Source organism: Pseudophryne corroboree, chromosome 2, assembly GCF_028390025.1.
Source record: "Pseudophryne corroboree isolate aPseCor3 chromosome 2, aPseCor3.hap2, whole genome shotgun sequence".
Taxonomy (NCBI): Eukaryota; Metazoa; Chordata; class Amphibia; order Anura; family Myobatrachidae; genus Pseudophryne; species Pseudophryne corroboree.
Window position 1 is genome coordinate 1,022,870,067 of NC_086445.1, and position 26,650 is coordinate 1,022,896,716.

Here is a 26,650-nt window from a genome sequence, read left to right on the forward strand (position 1 = left end):
TGTGACTGCTCCCCAGCCTCTCAGGCTGGCGTCCGTGGTCACCAGGATCCAATCCTGAATGCCGAATCTGCGGCCTTCTAATAGGTGAGCCTTCTGCAACCACCACAGAAGTGACACCCTTGTCTTTGGTGACAGGGTTATTTGCAGGTGCATCTGCAGATGCGACCCTGACCATTTGTCCAACAGATCCCTTTGGAATATTCTTGCATGGAATCTGCCGAATGGAATTGCTTCGTAAGAAGCCACCATTTTTCCCAGGACTCTTGTGCATTGATGTACTGACACTTTTCCTGGTTTTAGGAGGTTCCTGACCAGATCGGATAACTCCTTGGCTTTTTCCTCTGGAAGGAAAACCTTTTTCTGAACCGTGTCCAGAATCATTCCTAGGAACAGCAGACGAGTTGTCGGGATTAAATAGGATTTTGGAATATTCAGAATCCACCCGTGTTGTCTTAGCACCTCTTGAGATAGTGCTAAAGCTGTCTCCAGCTGTTCTCTGGACCTTGCCCTTATTAGGAGATCGTCCAAGTATGGGATAACTAATACGCCTTTTCTTCGAAGAAGAATCATCATCTCGGCCATTACCTTGGTAAAGACCCGAGGCGCCGTGGACAATCCGAACGGCAGCGTCTGAAACTGATAGTGACAGTTTTGAACAATGAACCTGAGGTACCCCTGGTGTGCGGGGTAAATCGGAACGTGTAGATACGCATCCTTGATGTCCAAGGATACCATAAAGTCCCCTTCTTCCAGGTTCGCTATCACTGCTCTGAGTGACTCCATCTTGAACTTGAACTTTTTTATGTAGAGGTTCAAGGACTTCAGATTTAGAATAGGCCTTACCGAGCCATCCGGCTTCGGTACCACAAATAGAGTGGAATAATACCCCTTTCCTTGTTGTAATAGGGGTACTTTGACTATCACCTGCTGAGCGTACAGCTTGTGAATGGCTTCCAACACCCTCTCCCTTTCGGAAGAGACGGTTGGTAAGGCAGACTTCAGGAAACGATGAGGAGGATCCGTCTCTAATTCCAACCTGTACCCCTGAGATATTATCTGCAGGATCCAGGGGTCTACCTGCGAGTGAGCCCACTGCGCGCTGTAATTTTTGAGACGGCCCCCCACTGTCCCCGAGTCCGCTTGAGAGGCCCCAGCGTCATGCTGAGGTTTTTGCAGGAGCCGGGGAGGGCTTCTGTTCCTGGGAAGGAGCTGCCTGTTGGTGTCTCTTCCCTCTTCCTCTGCCTCGTGGCAGGTACGACAAGCCCTTTGCTCTCTTATTTTTGTAGGAGCGAAAAGGCTGCGGTTGAAAGGTCGGTGCCTTTCTCTGTTGGGGAGTGACTTGAGGTAAAAAAGTGGATTTCCCGGCAGTAGCCGTGGCCACCAAGTCTGATAGACCAACTCCAAATAACTCCTCCCCTTTATACGGCAAAACCTCCATGTGACGTTTTGAATCCGCATCGCCTGTCCACTGTCGTGTCCATAAGGCTCTTCTGGCTGAAATGGACATAGCACTCACCCGAGATGCCAGTGTGCAAATATCCCTCTGTGCATCACGCATATAGATAAATGCATCCTTTATTTGTTCTAACGACAGTAAAACATTGTCCCTATCTAGGGTATCAATATTTTCAATCAGGGATTCTGACCAAACTACTCCAGCACTGCACATCCAGGCAGTTGCTATAGCTGGTCGTAGTATAACACCTGCATGTGTGTATATATTCTTTTGAATAACTTCCATCTTTCTATCTGATGGATCCTTAAGTGCGGCCGTCTCAGGAGAGGGTAACGCCACTTGTTTGGATAAGCGTGTGAGCGCCTTGTCCACCTTAGGGGGTGTTTCCCAGCGCGCCCTAACCTCTGGCGGGAAAGGGTATAATGCCAATAACTTTTTTGAAATTATCAACTTTTTATCAGGAGCAACCCACGCTTCATCACACACGTCATTTAATTCTTCTGATTCAGGAAAAACTGTTTGTAGTTTTTTCACACCATACATAATACCCTGTTTTACGGTATCTGTAGTATCAGCTAAATGTAACGTCTCCTTCATTGCCAAAATCATATAACGTGTGGCCCTACTGGAAAATACGTTTGAATTTCTACCGTCGTCACTGGAATCAGTGCCCGTGTCTGGGTCTGTGTCGACCGACTGAGGCAAAGGGCGTTTTACAGCCCCTGACGGTGTTTGAGGCGCCTGGACAGGCATTAATTGATTGTCCGGCCGCCTCATGTCCTCAACTGACTGTTTAAGGGAAGATAAACCATCACGTAATTCCACAAATAAAGGCATCCATTCTGGTGTCGACCCCCTGGGGGGTGACATCTGCATATTTGGCAATTGCTCCGCCTCCACACCAATATCGTCCTCATACATGTCGACACCACGTACCGACACACACCGCAAACGCACAGGGAATGCTCTAATGAAGACAGGACCCACTAGCCCTTTTGGGGAGACAGAGGGAGAGTCTGCCAGCACACACCACAAAGCGCTATATATACAAGGGATATCCTTATATTAAGTGCTCCCTTATAGCTGCTTTAATATATATATATATAGCCATTAATGTGCCCCCCCTCTCTGTTTTACCCTGTTTCTGTAGTGCAGTGCAGGGGAGAGACCTGGGAGCCGTTCTGACCAGCGGAGCTGTGACAGAAAATGGCGCCGTGTGCTGAGGAGATAGGCCCCGCCCCTTTTTCGGCGGGTTCTTCTCCCGCTATTTTTCCAGTCAGGCAGGGGTTAAATATCTCCATATAGCCCCTATGGGCTATATGTGAGGTATTTTTAGCCTTGTATAAGGTTTATATTTGCCTCTCAGAGCGCCCCCCCCCAGCGCTCTGCACCCTCAGTGACTGCCCAGTGAAGTGTGCTGAGAGGAAAATGGCGCACAGCTGCAGTGCTGTGCGCTACCTTATGAAGACTGAGGAGTCTTCAGCCGCCGGTTTCCGGACCTCTTCACGCTTCAGCATCTGCAAGGGGGTCGGCGGCGCGGCTCCGGGACCGGACTCCACGGCTGGGCCTGTGTTCGATCCCTCTGGAGCTAATGGTGTCCAGTAGCCAAGCAGCAAATCCACTCTGCATGCAGGTGAGTTTACTACTTTCCCCCTAAGTCCCACGTTGCAGTGATCCTGTTGCCAGCAGGACTCACTGTAAAGAAAAAAACCTAAACTAAACTTTCTCTAAGCAGCTCTTTAGGAGAGCCACCTAGATTGCACCCTTCTCGTTCGGGCACAAAATCTAACTGGAGTCTGGAGGAGGGTCATAGGGGGAGGAGCCAGTGCACACCACCTGACCTAGTAAAGCTTTACTTTTTTGTGCCCTGTCTCCTGCGGAGCCGCTATTCCCCATGGTCCTTTCAGGAACCCCAGCATCCACTTAGGACGATAGAGAAATAAAATTGTCGGAGGAGAAGCGTAAACTTGCCAATATGCCATTTACCACACGGAGTGGCAAGGAACGGCTGAGGCCCTGGCCTATGTTCATGGCTAGTGGTTCAGCTTCACATGAGGATGGAAGCACTCAGCCTCTCGCTAGAAAACTGAAAAGACTCAAGCTGGCAAAAGCACCGCAAAGAACTGTGCGTTCTTTGAAATCCCAAATCCACAAGGAGAGTCCAATTGTGTCGGTTGCGATGCCTGACCTTCCCAACACTGGACGTGAAGAGCATGCGCCTTCCACCATTTGCACGCCCCCTGCAAGTGCTGGAAGGAGCACCCGCAGTCCAGTTCCTGATAGTCAGATTGAAGATGTCAGTGTTGAAGTACACCAGGATGAGGAGGATATGGGTGTTGCTGGCGCTGGGGAGGAAATTGACCAGGAGGATTCTGATGGTGAGGTGGTTTGTTTAAGTCAGGCACCCGGGGAGACACCTGTTGTCCGTGGGAGGAATATGGCCGTTGACATGCCAGGTGAAAATACCAAAAAAATCAGCTCTTCGGTGTGGAGGTATTTCACCAGAAATGCGGACAACAGGTGTCAAGCCGTGTGTTCCCTTTGTCAAGCTGTAATAAGTAGGGGTAAGGACGTTAACCACCTCGGAACATCCTCCCTTATACGTCACCTGCAGCGCATTCATAATAAGTCAGTGACAAGTTCAAAAACTTTGGGTGACAGCGGAAGCAGTCCACTGACCAGTAAATCCCTTCCTCTTGTAACCAAGCTCACGCAAACCACCCCACCAACTCCCTCAGTGTCAATTTCCTCCTTCCCCAGGAATGCCAATAGTCCTGCAGGCCATGTCACTGGCAATTCTGACGAGTCCTCTCCTGCCTGGGATTCCTCCGATGCATCCTTGCGTGTAACGCCTACTGCTGCTGGCGCTGCTGTTGTTGCCGCTGGGAGTCGATGGTCATCCCAGAGGGGAAGTCGTAAGCCCACTTGTACTACTTCCAGTAAGCAATTGACTGTTCAACAGTCCTTTGCGAGGAAGATGAAATATCACAGCAGTCATCCTACTGCAAAGCGGATAACTGAGTCCTTGACAACTATGTTGGTGTTAGACGTGCGTCCGGTATCCGCCGTTAGTTCACAGGGAACTAGACAATTTATTGAGGCAGTGTGCCCCCGTTACCAAATACCATCTAGGTTCCACTTCTCTAGGCAGGCGATACCGAGAATGTACACGGACGTCAGAAAAAGACTCACCAGTGTCCTAAAAAATGCAGTTGTACCCAATGTCCACTTAACCACGGACATGTGGACAAGTGGAGCAGGGCAGGGTCAGGACTATATGACTGTGACAGCCCACTGGGTAGATGTATGGACTCCCGCCGCAAGAACAGCAGCGGCGGCACCAGTAGCAGCATCTCGCAAACGCCAACTCTTTCCTAGGCAGGCTACGCTTTGTATCACCGCTTTCCAGAATACGCACACAGCTGAAAACCTCTTACGGCAACTGAGGAAGATCATCGCGGAATGGCTTACCCCAATTGGACTCTCCTGTGGATTTGTGGCATCGGACAACGCCAGCAATATTGTGTGTGCATTAAATATGGGCAAATTCCAGCACGTCCCATGTTTTGCACATACCTTGAATTTGGTGGTGCAGAATTTTTTAAAAAACGACAGGGGCGTGCAAGAGATGCTGTCGGTGGCCAGAAAAATTGCGGGACACTTTCGGCGTACAGGCACCACGTACAGAAGACTGGAGCACCACCAAAAACTACTGAACCTGCCCTGCCATCATCTGAAGCAAGAAGTGGTAACGAGGTGGAATTCAACCCTCTATATGCTTCAGAGGTTGGAGGAGCAGCAAAAGGCCATTCAAGCCTATACAATTGAGCACGATATAGTAGGTGGAATGCACCTGTCTCAAGTGCAGTGGAGAATGATTTCAACGTTGTGCAAGGTTCTGATGCCCTTTGAACTTGCCACACGTGAAGTCAGTTCAGACACTGCCAGCCTGAGTCAGGTCATTCCCCTCATCAGGCTTTTGCAGAAGAAGCTGGAGGCATTGAAGAAGGAGCTAAAAGGGAGCGATTCCGCTAGGCATGTGGGACTTGTGGATGCAGCCCTTAATTCGCTTAACAAGGATTCACGGGTGGTCAATCTGTTGAAATCAGAGCACTACATTTTGGCCACCGTGCTCGATCCTAGATTTAAAGCCTACCTTGGATCTCTCTTTCCGGCAGACACAGGTCTGCTGGGGTTGAAAGACCTGCTGGTGACAAAATTGTCAAGTCAAGCGGAACGCGACCTGTCAACATCTCCTCCTTCACATTCTCCCGCAACTGGGGGTGCGAGGAAAAGGCTCAGAATTCCGAGCCCACCCGCTGGCGGTGATGCAGGGCAGTCTGGAGCGACTGCTGATGCTGACATCTGGTCCGGACTGAAGGACCTGACAACGATTACGGACATGTCGTCTACTGTCACTGCATATGATTCTCTCAACATTGATAGAATGGTGGAGGATTATATGAGTGACCGCATCCAAGTAGGCACGTCACACAGTCCGTACTTATACTGGCAGGAAAAAGAGGCAATTTGGAGGCCCTTGCACAAACTGGCTTTATTCTACCTAAGTTGCCCTCCCACAAGTGTGTACTCCGAAAGAGTGTTTAGTGCCGCCGCTCACCTTGTCAGCAATCGGCGTACGAGGTTACATCCAGAAAATGTGGAGAAGATGATGTTCATTAAAATGAATTATAATCAATTCCTCCGCGGAGACATTGACCAGCAGCAATTGCCTCCACAAAGTACACAGGGAGCTGAGATGGTGGATTCCAGTGGGGACGAATTGATAATCTGTGAGGAGGGGGATGTACACGGTGATATATCGGAGGGTGAAGATGAGGTGGACATCTTGCCTCTGTAGAGCCAGTTTGTGCAAGGAGAGATTAATTGCTTCTTTTTTGGGGGGGGTCCAAACCAACCCGTCATATCAGTCACAGTCGTGTGGCAGACCCTGTCACTGAAATGATGGGTTGGTTAAAGTGTGCATGTCCTGTTTTGTTTATACAACATAAGGGTGGGTGGGAGGGCCCAAGGACAATTCCATCTTGCACCTCTTTTTTCTTTTCTTTTTCTTTGCATCATGTGCTGATTGGGGAGGGTTTTTTGGAAGGGACATCCTGCGTGACACTGCAGTGCCACTCCTAGATGGGCCCGGTGTTTGTGTCGGCCACTAGGGTCGCTAATCTTACTCACACAGTCAGCTACCTCATTGCGCCTCTTTTTTTCTTTGCGTCATGTGCTGTTTGGGGAGGGTTTTTTGGAAGGGACATCCTGCGTGACACTGCAGTGCCACTCCTAGATGGGCCCGGTGTTTGTGTCGGCCACTAGGGTCGCTAATCTTACTCACACAGCTACCTCATTGCGCCTCTTTTTTTCTTTGCGTCATGTGCTGTTTGGGGAGGGTTTTTTGGAAGGGACATCCTGCGTGACACTGCAGTGCCACTCCTAGATGGGCCCGGTGTTTGTGTCGGCCACTAGGGTCGCTTATCTTACTCACACAGCGACCTCGGTGCAAATTTTAGGACTAAAAATAATATTGTGAGGTGTGAGGTATTCAGAATAGACTGAAAATGAGTGTAAATTATGGTTTTTGAGGTTAATAATACTTTGGGATCAAAATGACCCCCAAATTCTATGATTTAAGCTGTTTTTTAGTGTTTTTTTAAAAAAACACCCGAATCCAAAACACACCCGAATCCGACAAAAAAAATTCGGTGAGGTTTTGCCAAAACGCGTTCGAACCCAAAACACGGCCGCGGAACCGAACCCAAAACCAAAACACAAAACCCGAAAAATTTCAGGCGCTCATCTCTAGGCCTCAGCCGTTCCTTGCCACTCCATGTCGTAAATGGCATATTGGCAAGTTTACGCTTCTCCTCAGACGCTTTTAATTTTGATTTTTGGGTAATTTTTTTACTGATCTTTTGTGTTTTGGATTTTACATGCTCTGTACTATGACATTGAGCATCGGCCTTGGCAGACGACGTTGATGGCATTTCATCGATTCTCGGCCATGACTAGTGGCAGCAGCTTCAGCACGAGGTGGAAGTGGATCTTGATCTTTCCCTATTTTTTTAACCTCCACATTTTTGTTCTCCATATTTTGCGCACAACTAAAAGCCACCACAGGTATACAATGTAGATGGATGGATAGTATATTATTACTTATACTTATGGACGACGAGTGCACTGACGACACAGAGGTAGGTACAGCCGTGGCCTACCGTACTGCTGCTTATATATATATAATATACTGTATAACGGACCTGGTGGACACTGTCAGCAGACTGCTAAACTAGTATGAAGAAAGAAAAAAAAAACACCACAGGTATACAATGTAGATGGATGGATAGTATAGTATTACTTATACTTATGGACGACGAGTGCACTGACGACACAGAGGTAGGTACAGCCGTGGCCTACCGTACTGCTGCTTATATATATATAATATACTGTATAACGGACCTGGTGGACACTGTCAGCAGACTGCTAAACTAGTATGAAGAAAGAAAAAAAACACCACAGGTATACAATGTAGATGGATGGATAGTATAGTATTACTTATACTTATGGACGACGAGTGCACTGACGACACAGAGGTAGGTACAGCCGTGGCCTACCGTACTGCTGCTTATATATATATAATATACTGTATAACGGACCTGGTGGACACTGTCAGCAGACTGCTAAACTAGTATGAAGAAAGAAAAAAAAAACACCACAGGTATACAATGTAGATGGATGGATAGTATAGTATTACTTATACTTATGGACGACGAGTGCACTGACGACACAGAGGTAGGTACAGCCGTGGCCTACCGTACTGCTGCTTATATATATATAATATACTGTATAACGGACCTGGTGGACACTGTCAGCAGACTGCTAAACTAGTATGAAGAAAGAAAAAAAAACACCACAGGTATACAATGTAGATGGATGGATAGTATAGTATTACTTATACTTATGGACGACGAGTGCACTGACGACACAGAGGTAGGTACAGCCGTGGCCTACCGTACTGCTGCTTATATATATATATATATATAATATACTGTATAACGGACCTGGTGGACACTGTCAGCAGACTGCTAAACTAGTATGAAGAAAGAAAAAAAAAACACCACAGGTATACAATGTAGATGGATGGATAGAATAGTATTACTTATACTTATGGACGATGAGTGCACTGACGACACAGAGGTAGGTACAGCCGTGGCCTACTGTACTGCTGCTTATATATATATAATATACTGTATAATGGACCTGGTGGACACTGTCAGCAGACTGCTAAACTAGTATGAAGAAAGAAAAAAAAAAACACCACAGGTATACAATGTAGATGGATGGATAGTATAGTATTACTTATACTTATGGACAACGAGTGCACTGACGACACAGAGGTAGGTACAGCCGTGGCCTACCGTACTGCTGCTTATATATATATAATATACTGTATAACGGACCTGGTGGACACTGTCAGCAGACTGCTAAACTAGTATGAAGAAAGAAAGAAAAAACACCACAGGTATACAATGTAGATGGATGGATAGTATAGTATTACTTATACTTATGGACGACGAGTGCACTGACGACACAGAGGTAGGTACAGCTGTGGCCTACCGTACTGCTGCTTATATATATATAATATACTGTATAACGGACCTGGTGGACACTGTCAGCAGACTGCTAAACTAGTATGAAGAAAGAAAAAAAAAACACCACAGGTATACAATGTAGATGGATGGATAGTATAGTATTACTTATACTTATGGACGACGAGTGCACCGACGACACAGAGGTAGGTACAGCCGTGGCCAACCGTACTGCTGCTTATATATATATAATATACTGTATAACGGACCTGGTGGACACTGTCAGCAGACTGCTAAACTAGTATGAAGAAAGAAAAAAAAACACCACAGGTATACAATGTAGATGGATGGATAGTATAGTATTACTTATACTTATGGACGACGAGTGCACTGACGACACAGAGGTAGGTACAGCCGTGGCCTACCGTACTGCTGCTTATATATATATATAATATACTGTATAACGGACCTGGTGGACACTGTCAGCAGACTGCTAAACTAGTATGAAGAAAGAAAAAAAAACCACCACAGGTATACAATGTAGATGGATGGATAGTATAGTATTACTTATACTTATGGACGACGAGTGCACTGATGACACAGAGGTAGGTACAGCCGTGGCCTACCGTACTGCTGCTTATATATATATAATATACTGTATAACGGACCTGGTGGACACTGTCAGCAGACTGCTAAACTAGTATGAAGAAAGAAAAAAAAAACACCACAGGTATACAATGTAGATGGATGGATAGTATAGTATTACTTATACTTATGGACGACGAGTGCACTGACGACACAGAGGTAGGTACAGCCGTGGCCTACCGTACTGCTGCTTATATATATATAATATACTGTATAACGGACCTGGTGGACACTGTCAGCAGACTGCTAAACTAGTATGAAGAAAGAAAAAAAAACACCACAGGTATACAATGTAGATGGATGGATAGTATAGTATTACTTATACTTATGGACGACGAGTGCACCGACGACACAGAGGTAGGTACAGCCGTGGCCTACCGTACTGCTGCTTATATATATAATATACTGTATAACGGACCTGGTGGACACTGTCAGCAGACTGCTAAACTAGTATGAAGAAAGAAAAAAAAAACACCACAGGTATACAATGTAGATGGATGGATAGTATAGTATTACTTATACTTATGGACGACGAGTGCACTGACGACACAGAGGTAGGTACAGCCGTGGCCTACCGTACTGCTGCTTATATATATATAATATACTGTATAACGGACCTGGTGGACACTGTCAGCAGACTGCTAAACTAGTATGAAGAAAGAAAAAAAAACACCACAGGTATACAATGTAGATGGATGGATAGTATAGTATTACTTATACTTATGGACGACGAGTGCACTGACGACACAGAGGTAGTTACAGCCGTGGCCTACCGTACTGCTGCTTATATATATATATATATAATATACTGTATAACGGACCTGGTGGACACTGTCAGCAGACTGCTAAACAAACTAGCATGAAGAATGAAAAAAAAAAACACCACAGTGTTTTTCAGGCAGACAAACGTATACTGGACTGGTGGTCACTGTCAGCAAAACTGTGCACTGTACTCCTGCTATAACTGCTCCCCAGTCCCCACAATTAGGCAGTGTGAGCAGAGCAGTGCACTCAGCACAGATATATCATGCAGCAGTGCAGCACACTGAGTGAGCACAGCCACAGATATGGTGGATCGTTTTTTTCAGGCAGAGAAACAAAGGATTAAAATCACTGGTGGTATAATCAAAACCCTGCACTGTACTCCCTAACAGCTGTTCCCCGTCCCCAATCCTCCCCACAATTATAACAATGTCACTCTTAGACTTCGTCTTTTCTATTACAGGGAGGACGCCAGCCACGTCCTCTCCCTATCAATCTCAATGCTCGTGTGAAAATGGCGGCAACGCGCGGCTCCTTATATAGAATCCGAGTCTCGCGAGAATCCGACAGCGGGATGATGACGTTCGGGCGCGCTCGGGTTAACCGAGCAAGGCGGGAGGATCCGAGTCGCTCGGACCCGTGTAAAAAAAAGGTGAAGTTCGGGCGGGTCGGATTCCGAGGATCCGAACCCGCTCATCACTAGTATTTACCAAGGTAATGGCCGAAATGATGATACTCCTTCGGAAGAAGGGAGTTATAATTATCCCGTACTTGGACGATCTCCTTATAAAGGCGAGGTCCAGAGAGCAGTTGTTAGTCAGCGTAGCACTTTCTCGGGAAGTGTTGCTACAGCACGGCTGGATTCTGAATATCCCAAAGTCGCAGCTGATTCCTGCGATGCGTCTGCTCTTCCTGGGCATGATTCTGGACACGGAACAGAAGAAGGTGTTTCTCCCGGTGGAGAAGGCCCAGGAATTGTCATCTCTGGTCAGGGACCTCCTGAAACCAAAACAGGTGTCGGTGCATCACTGCACGCGAGTCCTGGGAAAGATGGTGGCTTCTTACGAAGCAATTCCCTTCGGCAGGTTCCATGCAAGGATCTTTCAGTGGGATCTGTTAGACAAATGGTCCGGATCGCATCTTCAGATGCATCGGTTGATCACCCTGTCCCCAAGGGCCAGGGTGTCTCTGCTGTGGTGGCTGCAGAGTGCTCATCTTCTCGAGGGCCGCAGATTCGGCATACAGGACTGGGTCCTGGTGATCACGGACGCAAGCCTCCGAGGATGGGGGGCAGTCACTCAGGGAAGGAACTTCCAGGGACTGTGGTCAAGTCAGGAGACTTCACTACACATAAATATACTGGAACTAAGGGCCATTTACAACGCCCTGAGTCAAGCAGAGCCCCTGCTTCAGAACCAACCAGTGCTGATTCAATCAGACAACATCACGGCGGTCGCCCATGTAAACCGACAGGGCGGCACAAGAAGCAGGATGGCGATGGCAGAAGCCACAAGGAAAATCACGTGCTAGCACTGTCAGCAGTGTTCATTCCGGGAGTGGACAACTGGGAAGCAGACTTCCTCAGCAGGCACGACCTACACCCGGGAGAGTGGGGACTTCATCCAGAAGTCTTCACGCAGATTGTAAACCGTTGGGAACGGCCACAGGTGGACATGATGGCGTCCCGCCTCAACAAAAAGCTAAAAAAAATATTGCGCCAGGTCAAGGGACCCTCAGGCGATAGCTGTGGACGCACTAGTGACACTGTGGGTGTACCAGTCGGTTTATGTGTTCCCTCCTCTTCCTCTCATACCCAAGGTACTGAGGATAGTAAGAAAGAGAGGAGTAAGAACTATACTCATCGTTCCGGATTGGCCAAGAAGAACTTGGTACCCAGAACTAGTACAAGAAATGATCTCAGAGGAACCATGGCCTCTGCCTCTCAGACAGGACCTGTTACAGCAAGGGCCCTGTCTGTTCCAAGACTTACCGCGGCTGCGTTTGACGGCATGGCGGTTGAACGCCGGATCCTAACGGAAAAGGGCATTCCAGATGAAGTGATTCCTACGCTGATAAAGGCTAGGAAAGACGTGACAGCACAACATTATCACCGTATATGGCGAAAATATGTTGCTTGGTGTGAGGCCAGGAAGGCCCCTACAGAGGAATTCCAGCTGGGTCGATTCCTGCACTTCCTACAGTCAGGAGTGACTATGGGCCTAAAATTAGGATCCATAAAGGTCCAGATTTCGGCCCTATCTATTTTCTTTCAAAAAGAACTGGCTTCACTGCCTGAAGTTCAGACGTTTGTTAAGGGAGTGCTGCATATTCAGCCCCCTTTTGTGCCTCCAGTGGCACCTTGGGATCTTAACGTTGTGTTGGGTTTCCTGAAATCCCACTGGTTTGAGCCACTTAAGACCGTGGAGCTAAAATATCTCACGTGGAAAGTGGTCATGCTATTGGCCTTAGCTTCGGCTAGGCGTGTGTCAGAATTGGCGGCTTTGTCGTGTAAAAGCCCTTATCTGATCTTCCATATGGACAGGGCAGAATTGAGGACCCGTCCCCAATTTCTCCCTAAGGTGGTATCAGCGTTTCATTTGAACCAACCTATTGTGGTGCCTTCGGCTACTCGGGACTTGGAGGACTCCAAGTTACTAGATGAAGTCACGGCTTTGAAAATCTATGTAGCTAGGACGTCTGGAGTCAGGAAAACTGACTCGCTGTTTATCCTGCATGCACCCAACAAGCTGGGTGCTCCTGCTTCAAAGCTAACTATTGCGCACTGGATCTGTAACACGATTCAGCAAGCTCATTCTGCGGCAGGATTGCCGCATCCTAAATCAGTGAAAGCCCATTCCACAAGGAAGGTGGGCTCTTCTTGGGCGGCTGCCCGAGGGGTCTCGGCTTTACAGCTTTGCCGAGCTGCTACTTGGTCGGGTTCAAACACATTTGCTAAGTTCTACAAGTTTGATACCCTGGCTGAGGAGGACCTTGCCTTTGCTCATTCGGTGCTGCAGAGTCTTCCGCACTCTCCCGCCCGTTTGGGAGCTTTGGTATAATCCCCATGGTCCTTACGGAGTTCCCAGCATCCACTAGGACGTCAGAGAAAATAAGAATTTACTCACCGGTAATTCTATTTCTCGTAGTCCGTAGTGGATGCTGGGCGCCCGTCCCAAGTGCGGACTCTCTGCAATACATGTATATAGTTATTGCTTAACTAAAGGGTTATTGTTATGAGCCATCTGTTACTGAGGCTCATTTGTTGTTCATACTGTTAACTGGGTATGGTTATCACGAGTTGTACGGTGTGATTGGTGTGGCTGGTATGAGTCTTACCCTGGATTCCAAATCCTTTCCTTGTTGTGTCAGCTCTTCCGGGCACAGTTTCCTTAACTGAGGTCTGGAGGAGGGGCATAGAGGGAGGAGCAAGTGCACACCAGATAGTACCTAATCTTTCTTTTAGAGTGCCCAGTCTCCTGCGGAGCCCGTCTATTCCCCATGGTCCTTACGGAGTTCCCAGCATCCACTACGGACTACGAGAAATAGAATTACCGGTGAGTAAATTCTTATTATATATATATATATATTTGTACACACACATACAAACATATTTTGGATGAGACCGACGCACTGTGTCCTTGCTTTAACTGGGTGTGGTTAATTAGGTCGACGTGTACAATATCAACATGGAAAAAGGTCAACATGAGGTTTTTTTTTACTATTTTTGGTGTTGTTTTCTTCGAAAAGTGACCGGGAACCCCAATTGGTGCACCGCGTTCGTTCGACCATGCTTCGGGCAAGGTGCTTCGCTCCGCTACCGCTGCGTTCGGCACAGGTTACCGTTCCCAATTGTAGTCCACGTGGATCGTAAAGTATGAAAAAGGTCAAAAAATGAAGGATTTTTAAAAAAACCTCATGCCGACCTTTTTGCACGTCGACCTAGTGACCACGTTGACCTAATGCATGTTCGACCTAACGACTGCCATCCCCGTAACTAGGGTAGTGCACACGGCGCCTTGCACCATTTTCGCTGCAGGCACACCGTCCGCATCTTAGGGATGGACATCGGAAGCCCAGCATCAAATGATGGCTATTCTTTCGCCATCTAAACTTTCCATGCGATGGTAACTAACCATTGCATCAAAAGTATTAAATTAAAAAAGCACTCATATGACTTGCGCATGCGCAAAACAATCCTGTTTGCACAAAAGCAACTCGTGGCCGTTCCCGATGTTAAACAGCTGAATTCAGCTGTGTTTTAACATCGGAGGGCCATTGCATCCATACCATTTGATGGCAGCTACCATCGGAAAGCCGCCATCGAATGGTGAAAACACTAACATTGGAATAAAGACATCGATGGTTTCAAGCCATCACATTCCGATGTCCATCCCTACCGTATCTACCCCACTTGTCGCTGGCTGTCAGATGTAACACTGTTTGCTGTATATATTCCAGCAGGCAGCGCTGCATAGTGGGAGTGGTACCGTATGCTCCCTGTGTGCTCCACCTCCCCTCCTGTTGTGCTGGTGCGTGGGATTTCAGGGTTCCAGGTATAGGAGGCTGGTCGATAATGTTTCTGTGGATCCAAACATATGTGTAACCTAGTGCGCGCACAAACACACACACACACACACACACTATACATACAAACACACATGTGTAAAAGGGAATTCTAGGCAGGGCACACCTGAGGATATCGACACGGGTCGATAACATACTTTGCCTTACCCACCGTTTCTGTCCGTGCCCAGCAACCTTATAAAGCAATGAAATAAACTGTGGCCAGTGATATTATCCAGATATTGCCTCCGAGTCTGATTGACGTTAGGTGGGGGGAGCTGGTTAGCGAGCAGGCCAGGGGTTGGCCTTTCCCTCTTATATGCACTTGCACTCGCAGCTGGGAGGGGGCACAGAAGGGGACTTCCTTGACCACAATAGCGGATGTGTACTAATATGTGTGTACAGACGGAGCCATGCTCATTAAACGTGGCTGAATCGCAGGCGGAGGAGCACGGCGTGCCTAGGCGCCTGCGCCACGACACGCCGCTGAGCGTACAGAGATGCTCCCACTCACGTTGAATGGGGCGCGTGCACATCTACAACCCACGCGTATCCCATTTGTTCCCGGCGTCGTGTCTTGCCAGACGCACCAGTAGCAGACGGAGCCACGATTAGCATGGCTCCATCTGTACATCACCTGGCTTGAACATATTCCAGTAGAGGGCGCTGTCTTCAAATATATTTCCGATATCATTCAAGCGAAATCATATGAAACACCGACAGTCAGGATTCTGACAATAACATGACAAGTATTTTTGCCCTCTCGTGTCCCCTACCCTAACCCTCGGGGGTGGCGGCTATGGCTAACCATCCGGAGATCTCGGCTATGGCTAACCCCCCCCCAATTGCCCACCCCTTATTCCCCCACCCCCCGGGCCGTAGCCCTAATCCTGAACCCCCGATACTCACCTTTGGGATGTCGGCTTGCTGTGATCTGGAGCCAGTCTCCTGAGTGGTGTCAGGATTCCAGTGTCGGTCACATAACCGCCGGCAACATAAATGGAGTTATTCAGGAGACGGCTGTGACCCTGACACATGATAGGGAGAGTATTCGTCACAGATTTCCAAGTTACACGCATTGCGCTATTAAGAGCAGTAACTATGGCTGTGCCTTGCACGCAGCGCATATGCAGAGCATAACTGGCATATTGTGTAAAAGGGGGCTCTACCTGGCGCAATGTGTAAAAGGGACTTCTGCCTGGCGCAATGTGTAAAAGGGGCCTCTGCCTGGCACAATATGTAAAGGCTCTACCTGGTGCAATGTGTAGAAGTAGGCTCTACCTGGCACAATGTGTAAAAGAGGGCTCTAACTGGCGTAATATGTAAAAGATGGCTCTTCCTGGCGTAATGTGTAAATGGGGGCTCTACCTGGCATAATGTGTAAAAGGAGGCTCTGCCTGGCGTAATGTGTAAATGACGGCTCTACCTGGAGTAAACTGTAAAAGGCAGTTCTACCTGGTGCAATGTGTAAAAGAGGGCTCTACCTGGTGTAATAAGTGGCACTGCTGTGTGGTGCAATTTGAATAATAAAGACTATTGTTTGTGACCACGCCCATTCCATATAAAGCCATGCCCCTATATTTTTGCCATGCACCATCGGCGAGCACTGTCCATATTTTAAGTATGGGGGCACCAATTCTCTGTTATGAGCCACGGCTGTGGCTCATTCCTGTTTTGCATGTCGGTTAGGTATTTTATGTTTATAGTTCTCTTGCAGGCCAGGATTTCCCTTTGCTCTGGTTTAGAAGATTATTGTTTGCTGTCAGTGGTGAGTCTGTGTAATTGCAGTCTGTTCCCATGTGTTCAGCTTCACCTGGCTGCTAATTGCATCTTGTCAGTTTGGAGTCATGCAACAGGGCAGCTGCATGACATAATTAATTAGGCCTCTCTGTTATATGCTGGCTGAGAGCAATTCACAGACGCTGGTGATATTTCTAGGTTTCCAGTCTTCCAGAGTGTTTGAGTTCTGAGCTTGTTCCTGCCAGTTCCTGAGCTCCTGTTTAGCAGTGTCTGTCTAGCTGCTTCCTGTGTCGATTCCTGTGTCAGTCCCTGTGTCGATTCCTGTGTCTGATCCCGTGTCCTGCCGTGAAGCGTTCCTGTCCAGAAGTCCTGTGGCTTTGCCTATGCCTGGTTGAGTTTCTGGCTTCTTGGTGTCCACCGGTCTGTCGTTTGGGATTCTGCCTGTCCTCCAGTTCTGAGAGTCTGTGTCGGCAGCATTGGGGGTTCCTGTCCGTTTGCCAGTATTTGTACCGGTTCCGTGAGTAGCGGCTTTGCCGCGTCCGTCGGCCTAGGCCGCTGTATTCCTTGGTTGTATCTGTCACTGGTGTTTTGCAGAGGGTTCTGCTTATGCTGTCACCGCCGGTACACAAAACTATTGTGTCGGCGTGTGGTCAGCATTTCCTTTGTTGTTCTTTTCCTTTGGCGGCAAGCCGCACATACATTTAGTTTTAGCCTAGTTAGTAGCCCCTGGCTTTGGTTGTTTCAGTTAGAGGGCCCCTTGTTATTACCCTGTCTCAGTTCACGCTTTGTCTCTCTTTAAGACCTGAGGGGGCATCGGAGTTGGGCAGACCTAATCCGCACTTCAAACGCGGCTGCCATGGGCCCAAGAAACCATAGTCCTGCAAGCGTGAATTGACAACACGGGTAAAACAACGGAGGTAGGGTGCCAGGGGCTATTCCCGTTCCATTTCACCAAATCCAGTATTACGTCCTGGTGCTCTAGACTCACTTCATAACATCTCCCTTGTTCTGAGCACCAGGAACCTAACATTATCACCAGCCATACCACAAAAAAGAAATAAAACTTTTTCTTTTTTGGCCCAGTCCAGTGTCTAGTCTAGAATCCAGTCCGGTGTTTAGAAATCCAGTCCTGTCTAGAACTCAGTGTCCAGAATCCAGTCCGGTGTTTAGAATCCAGTCCTGTCTAGAATTCAGTGTTTAGAATCCAGTCCGGTGTTTAGAATCCAGTCCGGTATTTAAAAAAAAAAAATTCTAGTCTTGCCTTGTCTTGTCTTGCCTTGTCTAGTCTTGCCTTGTCTAGTCTTGCCTTGTCTTGTCTAGTTTTAAATCCTCCTATGTCTACTATGCAAGCCCTGCAGGCATCTCTCTCAGCCCTGTACTCTGCTTTCAGTGCTTTGAGACCTGAGCGACTAGAAGTTTTGCAGCAATCCTTAAAGCAACTGCAAAACCTTCTGACTAAAATCTTGCTCATCTTGCCAGAAGTTGTTGAGAGTACATCTATCTCTAAAGATACTCTTGTTCACAGTATGGTGACAAGAGAATCCTCTGGTTTAATTGAAGAGAAAAGGTTTAAAAGTTTTCTGCGGCCCAGGCTCTCAGAAGAGGAGCGTCTGCGTCGCAGAAACTTAAACTTATGCCTATATTGTGGGGGTTTAGGCCACTATCTGCAGACCTGTGAGTTGCGCAAGCCAAAGTGTGGTGACAAGTCTTGCCCTCTGGCCAAGCTGAGTCAGGATACAAGACCTACCCCTGTCTCTACTGTGGCAGAGGTACTTGTCACACAACCCACACTAAAAAGCTCTCTGTCCTATAATTGGGGTCCTTGGGCAAGGGAGCCCCATTATAGATTCAGGAATCAAAAGAGAATGTTTCTCTCCTCTCTTGATTTTCCTGTTCAAGCAGAGTTGCACACCCCTGGAGTGGTGCCCGATGCCCAGGGTCCTGGAGTGGTGCCCGATGCCCAGGGTCCTGGAGCGGTGCCCGATGCCCAGAGTGCCAGAGCGGTACCCGATGCCCAGAGTGCTGGAGCGGTACCCGATGCCCAGAGTGCTGGAGCGGTACCCGATGCCCAGAGTGCTGGAGCGGTACCCGATGCCCAGAGTGCTGGAGCGGTACCCGATGCCCAGAGTGCTGGAGTGGTACCCGATGCGCTGGCTTATAGAGGGACATCAAATATTATAGCTCAGGTTTCCATACCAGAAGAGGTCTCAGAAGCTGTTACTCCAGGTAGGGACTTGAAAAGCGCAACCCCAGAAAGGGTGTCTAAAACCATAGTTCTAGAAGGGAACTCAAGAAGCAAAACCCCAGAAGGGATCTTTGAAGTAATATCCCCAAGTGGCGTCTCGAGAGACAAAGCCCCAAAGAAGGGACTAGAAGTCGCTTCCCCAGGAAAGGACTCAAGAGGCATAGCGTTAGTGGAGGTTCTGAAGGTTATAGCTTCAGCAAAAGTCCCGGAAGTCATTGTACCGGGAGGAGTTTCGATAATTATTGACTCAGAGAGGGAGGCCAATGGCTCAGTCCCAGTGAGGGAAGCCAATGGCTCGGTCCCAGTGAGGGAGGCCGATGGCTCGGTCCCAGTGGGGGAGGCCGACGGCTCGGTCCCAGTAAAAGAATCTGAGGTGCTGACCCCAGCGGGGTTCCCGAAGGTCACTGCCCCGGGTGGGGTTCAGATAGTCACTACCCCGGGTGAGGTTCAGAAAGTCACTGCCCCGGGTGGGGTTCAGAAAGTCACTGCCCCGGGTGGGGTTCAGAAAGTCACTGCCCCGGGTGGGGTTCAGAAAGTCACTGCCCCAGGTGGGGTTCAGAGAGTCTCAGCCTCGAGTAAGGTCAATAGTGACCAGGCCCTAGCAAAGCACTCTAGTCAGTCAGATGGGAAGGAAACAGATCCTGACTCTGTTGATATCTCAACATCCATAATCTTTGATGGGGACTTAGTCCAATTTCTGGCGCTTTTCAAACACTATTACATCATTATGTTATCTAGACCATTTCTGGGCATCACTTCAGAGAACCTTGTGCTCTATCTGATTTATTCCTTTAGAGGAGAGCCTTTTGAGTGGGCGACCAGCCTAATGAAAGCTGAAGATCCCATTCTTCAGGATCCCCCAGCATTCAGTGATGCAATTATTAAAAGATATGGTTCCAAGGAAATTGGTTCAGGTTCCTCTAAGTCACCCGTCTTGTCTGCTGAGAGTCCACCAAATACTGTAAACTCGGCACAAGAGTCTCAGCCCGTTGTTTTGACTGCAGGATGTGCTTTTCTGTCTTCTTCTTCTAATAGGAGTACTTTGCCTGAAAGTTCAGTTCCCAAGGGTAAGAAACACATTTCTGATTAGAACGCAGCCTTGCTGGGTGGTACCATCAGTTCAGACAATGTTTGGGGAATTACCTTGGTCAGACCTAAAGAGCTTTGTAAAAAGAAGAAGAAGAAGAAAAAGAAATAATTTTTGACTCTTGCCTTGATAAAAAAAAAAAAGATTTTTTTCTCTCCTTGTCTTGTGTCCAGTGGCCACCGTCAAGGGGAGGGCACTGTTACAAGCTGTTGTTACAGCTTGTTTCTGTTTTCTTGTCTGTTAGACCAGTGTGTCAGGTTTTTTTTTTGTATCCCTTGTTTTGGATATTCTGAATTTTGGGGTCCTTTGACCCCTCCTCAAGGAAGGGGGGGGTACTGTTATGAGCCACGGCTGTGGCTCATTCCTGTTTTGCATGTCGGTTAGGTATTTTATGTTTATAGTTCTCTTGCAGGCCAGGATTTCCCTTTGCTCTGGTTTAGAAGATTATTGTTTGCTGTCAGTGGTGAGTCTGTGTAATTGCAGTCTGTTCCCATGTGTTCAGCTTCACCTGGCTGCTAATTGCATCTTGTCAGTTTGGAGTCATGCAACAGGGCAGCTGCATGACATAATTAATTAGGCCTCTCTGTTATATGCTGGCTGAGTGCAATTCACAGACGCTGGTGATATTTCTAGGTTTCCAGTCTTCCAGAGTGTTTGAGTTCTGAGCTTGTTCCTGCCAGTTCCTGAGCTCCTGTTTAGCAGTGTCTGTCTAGCTGCTTCCTGTGTCGATTCCTATGTCAGTCCCTGTGTCGATTCCTGTGTCTGATCCCGTGTCCTGCCGTGAAGCGTTCCTGTCCAGAAGTCCTGTGGCTTTGCCTATGCCTGGTTGAGTTTCTGGCTTCTTGGTGTCCACCGGTCTGTCGTTTGGGATTCTGCCTGTCCTCCAGTTCTGAGAGTCTGTGTCGGCAGCATAGGGGTTCCTGTCCGTTTGCCAGTATTTGTACCGGTTCCGTGAGTAGCGGCTTTGCCGCGTCCGTCGGCCTAGACCGCTGTATTCCTTGGTTGTATCTGTCACTGGTGTTTTGCAGAGGGTTCTGCTTATGCTGTCACCGCCGGTACACAAAAGTATTGTGTCAGCGTGTGGTCAGCATTTCCTTTGTTGTTCTTTTCCTTTGGCGGCAAGCCGCACATACATTTAGTTTTAGCCTAGTTAGTAGCCCTTGGCTTTGGTTGTTTCACTTAGAGGGCCCCTTGTTATTACCCTGTCTCAGTTCACGCTTTGTCTCTCTTTAAGACCTGAGGGGGCATCGGAGTTGGGCAGACCTAATCCGCCCTTCAAACGCGGCTGCCATGGGCCCAAGAAACCATAGTCCTGCAAGCGTGAATTGACAACACGGGTAAAACAACGGAGGTAGGGTGCCAGGGGCTATTCCCGTTCCATTTCACCAAATCCAGTATTACGTCCTGGTGCTCTGGACTCACTTCATAACTTCTCCCTTGTTCTGAGCACCAGGAACCTAACATTCTCTTTCTGGCACAAGGCATCAAAATGTCTGGTTATGGCTCTGGCGCTACTACATTAATACTGGGCAACTGTGACCGAGTACAAAGTCCTTATTTCTCTGGCTTTTTCCAGTGTTAGCAAGTTCGGAGACAAATAATCTCCTGCGCATGCGTGGTGGCCATTTTTGCCGCAGCTGCGGTACCCATTGCAGGACTGCGGAAAGGTGAGTATTAAAACAATATGGGTGCAGTATGTACGGCTTTGGGCCTCCCTGGAACCAGGCATTTCTATCATTACACCCATGATAGAAACGCCTAGGCAAGGGCCCCATGTTCCACCCAATGGCAAAAAACTCATATAGAAACATGGGATGGACAAGAAAAACAGAACCCCCCCCCATGCACACACACATCCCCAACCCCCAGCTGTGGCCGTATAGCAACTGTACCTGCTGCACCGGAGGTAGTTACACCCTCGTGTGGTCTAATAATTCCTGAAGCTGACACGAAACAGAAACTACAGGAGATATTGGCCCTCATTCCAAATTGTGCGCTCGCTAGCTGATTTTAGCAGCATTGCACACGCTAGGCCGCCGCCCTCTGGGAGTGTATCTTAGCTTAGCAGAATAGCGAACGAAAGATTAGCAGAATTGCTAATAAATAATTATTTGCAGTTTCTGAGTAGCTCCAGACCTAAACGATCAGCTCAGTCCGTTTAGTTCCTGGTTTGACGTCACAAACACGCCCTGCGTTCAGCCAGGCACTCCCCCGTTTCAACAGCCACTCCCGCGTTTTTCCCTGACACGCCTGCGTTTCTTAGCACACTCCCGAAAAAACGCTGAGTTGCCGCCCAGAAACGCCCCTTTCCTGTCAATCATAAACCGATCAGCAGAGCGACTGAAAAGCGCCGCAGAATCCGCAGCAAATCTACTTAGTTTTTAGTTAAATAACTAAGCGCATGCGCCCTGCGTGCCTTGCGCATGCGCAATTAGCAACAAATCGCAGCATAGCGAAAATCGGCAACGAGCTAACAACTCGGAATGACCCCCATTGTACATTGCAAAACTGTAACAAACCTCTCTGCGGTGAGAATCACCTGCAGGTAATATCTATAAAGCTTATGTATGAGTCATAAAGGCTTCTGACCTCGCTCTACAAGTATAGAAACATTGGGGGTCATTCCTAGTTGATGTCAGTGCCGGCCCCCCACCTCCCCTCCCCCACCCCGTAGAAGTGCAAAAGCATCGCACAGCGGCGATGCTTCAGCACTTTAGGAGTAGCTCCCGGCCAGGGCAGCTTTAGCGTGCTGGCCGGGAGCTACTCGTCGCTCCCCGGGCCGCAGTGGCTGCGTGTGACGTCACGCAGCCGCTGCGGCCCGCCCTTCCCCCCGCACGGACCGGCCACGCCTGCATTGGCCGGACCATTCCCGCGAAACAGCGGCCAAACGCCGCCGTTCCGCCCCCCTTCCCCCGCTCAGTGACCGCCTCTGCCTGTCAATCAGGCAGAGGCGCATGCACAGTTCTGACCCGATCGCTGCGCTGTGATAAACTGCAGCGTGCGATCGGGTCAGAATGACCCGCATAGAAACATAGAATTTGACGGCAGATAAGAACCACTTGGCCCATATAGTCTGCCCATTTTTTTTTATCCTTTAGGTAATCTCAACCCTTTTTTTCTTTGTAAGCATATTCATATGTCTATTCCAAGCATGTTTAAATTGCTCTACAGTCTTAGCCTCTACCACCTCTGATGGGAGGCTATTCCACTAATCCACTACCCTTTCTGTGAATTAATTTTTCCTTACATTTCCCCTGAACCTCCCCCCTCCATACTTGCCTACTTTTGAAAAAGTATTTCAGGGAGATTGTTAAAGCAACAACTAAAAGCGCGGGCGCGTACTGCTACATCTGGCGTGTTATGAAAATGACTTACATCCAAATGTAAATGAGCCCCAAAGAATGTAATAGCTACATAATGGGGGTAAGGTGTAATCAGGGAGATTGCTGGTCTGTTCAGGGAGTGAGGAAGCTTGCTCCTGTTTCAGGGAGTCTCCTGCAGAATGAGGGAGGGTAGGCAACTATGGTACAGTCCACTGCCAAATTTCTGTGTATGAAACTACTGTATGTTCAATAGTGCTGGTCTGGATCCTCTATCAGAAGCATTAAGGGGGAGAGGTCGACCCACGGCGTCCCCCTTGTTACCGCTCAAATAAACTCCCCTTTAAATAAGAGTCTGACACACGTCTTTTGGATCGAATTACTGGCCACAGTTTATTTCCATTACCTTATTCCATGTTACCTTACAAGGTTGCAGGGCCCGGACAGAAATGGTGGGCAAGGTGCAAATGGGTCACTGACCCCTCCTGATTACCTGGGGGCGTGCCCTGCCTACCCAGTAGGCACCGCGGCAACGCCCCTGGGGAACTAGCCCTCCTGGCGCATATCACGCTCGCCTGGCACGCAGCCCACTGGCCCAACCGTCCAAGGCTGGAGCAGAGCGTGTGCCCGTTCACCGAGGGTGAATCTGCCAACCTCAGCTGGCTCCCCCCGTTCGCCATGCCTTGCACACCGCTTCTTCCCGCCGCCCGCTGACTGTGACATACATATAACCTGCCTTCGTTTGCTATAACACGTTAACATACCACCATACTGTAACCATACTGTAGCTAGGAGCTCTGCTCTCTCTGCCCTCAATGCCCGCCTCCTCCCCCTGCTTGTCCTATTTAACCCCCCGGTGTCCGGCCGCCCCCCCCGTCTCCTGACTGGCTGCCAGGTACTTGCAGGTGTGAAAGAGGGGACGGGCATACCTACCCGCCCCCCCCCTTCCTTCGCGCCGTTGGCCCGCGGGCCGCCTGCCGCCCCTCCCCCTTAACCCACTCCGGCGCCATCCCTGGCTCGGCACCTTTGCTCTCCTTCTTATCCCTGCGCTTGCCATTGATGCGGAGAGATGTGTTTCAGCAAGACAAAATCACTGGCTGCCAGGAACCTAGACAAAGAATGGGCACTACCCTTACACTCAGCACATATATTCAGAATCCTTACCAAGCTGGCTTTATGCCCCGATAAGGCCACTGTGTGCAAATCTTTCCTTGGCCCTTGGCTCTGTAGGCTGAGCCTTCCCATGTTAATATCTCGCCAGGTGTGTGATGCCGGCAAAGTCATTGCATAGATACATACTGTATGTTTTGCAGGCTCCTCTCAGAGCGCGCCCTCATAGAACTTTAACTTCCCAGTTACATCCCAGCTATTCTGTTGCAAGGGTGGAAGCCAATACCATAGGCATGACTCCGCAGCGCCCTCACTTGTGTGCAGGTGCAGGTTCTCCATCTGAGTATGCCCTCCTGTGTGATTGGTTGAGCCTCTCTGTACGTAAGCATGCAACATCCTGGTGAGCATTTGTAGCCTCCCTCCTGTTACCTCCCAGGCACCATGCTGGAGCACCCCTCACATCTCTGCTACCAGGCATCTAAATTCATTCACGCAGCTCTGTACGAACAAAATCAGGATGCTGCGCACTTGCAACGCCGCTGCGTCCGACTCAATCTGGCCCACCGTGCAAACAGGCCTACGTCCAACTTGCCATCAGGCCGTCGGTATGCTTTGTAGATGAGCGCCACTGCCAGCAATCTATAATACCCGTGAGAATCTCTATCACACATTGGTTTGTACTTTATCTCTCTCCAATCAGCTTCCAACTGCCATTTTACAAACAATGTGAAGTACTAAGCCTCGCAGAGTGGAGAGAGATAAAGTATCAACCAATCAGCTCCTGTCCTTTTTTAAACACAGTCTCTAACAGTATCTGGATGATAAGTCGACAGTGTCTAGGTCGACGGTCAATAGGGTGACATATAAAATGATTAAAAAACTAGAAAAAAAACTTGTGTCAATTTTTTTGTGTCAACCATGTCATGTTGACATTTTGTACCTCTCGACCTTTTGACCTTGTCATCTTAATGTATATCGATCTTGTGGGGTCAACCTACTGACCGCCAACCTAGACACTGTAGATCTTCTATATCACAACTGCCTGTAACATGGCAGTTAGGAGCTGATTGGCTGGTACTTTATCTCTCTCCAAAGCTTAGTCAATCTCCCCCGCAGCGTGTTTTAAAAATGACAGGTATGAGCTGATTGGTTGGTATTTTATCTCTTTCCACTTTCTCTCTCTCTCTCTCTCTCTCTCTCTCTCTCTCTCTCTCTCTCTCTCTCTCCAAGCTCTGATATACCGTATCTCCCTCCAAGTCAATTAGGATTTGCAGCACGATTTGGGGTTTTTATACAGGGATTGAATTAGGATTTAATTTTTCTTCAGTTTATAATCCTATTTTGGAAAGCACTTTATGTTCTTTCCCAGGCTCCTCTGCGTGCACTCTATTGGTCCGCCTTGACTTTTTTGAAAACTTTAAGTTAGGGAGTTTACAATAAACGTTTCACCAATTTACCGCAGAAGAAGCCGAGCAGGAGAATTGTTGCCGCGGTAACTGCCAGACGCATGGCGGAATTCGGGCAGCTGGAATATTAAAGACATTGTTTTATGGGAGGAGAAACATTCAATGGAAAACTCAAAAAATTCCAATTTTTTTTTTAAAAAAAGCTGTAAATAATTATAAAGTATGAGAATATTCAGCAGTACATGGGAATTAGAGGATAGACGTAGTCTGATGTCTTGTATTACAGGCGGGAAAATAAACATATGTTTAAAGCACAATAGAAGAGAGATCTTAATAGGAAAACAGACGGAACAAGAACACAACATGCTTAGTTCATTATATTAATCATTACCAAGCATCCCATTGCTCTGCGTCCGTCTGTACCTGCACCAAAATATTCTGTCACCCCTGCTCCATTTTTTGATTAGAGCTGGATTATACTGTATGTGATACCTAAATATTCCATATGGTGGCGCTCTGATCCTTAAACACAATCTATGCGCATATTAGTACATTGAACCTCTATCTATTACCTTTATGTGATAATTGTTTAAACATCTTGAATCTATTTGAATTTCACGTGTTTCCTTGGTGGGGTGGGAGAGTGGGTGAGAGAGGAGAGGGTGTGACAGAGAGAGTGAGAGAGAGCAGGGGAAGGGAGAGAGCTTTCTCAAGGGCGGTA

At 48.2% G+C, this 26,650-nt stretch overlaps 1 protein-coding gene across 1 annotated transcript in view; it reads right to left on the reverse strand.

The window, feature by feature from the left end:
• LOC134988240 (apovitellenin-1-like) overlaps nt 1-26,043 on the reverse strand; it is a 74,160-nt gene extending 48,117 nt beyond the window's left edge. The window contains exon 1 of the mRNA XM_063950531.1: nt 25,981-26,043. Within this exon, the coding sequence (XP_063806601.1) occupies nt 25,981-26,032 (52 nt within the window). The 5' untranslated portion in view covers nt 26,033-26,043. The remainder of the gene's footprint in view (nt 1-25,980) is intronic.
• Between the last annotated feature and the right edge of the window lie 607 nt (nt 26,044-26,650).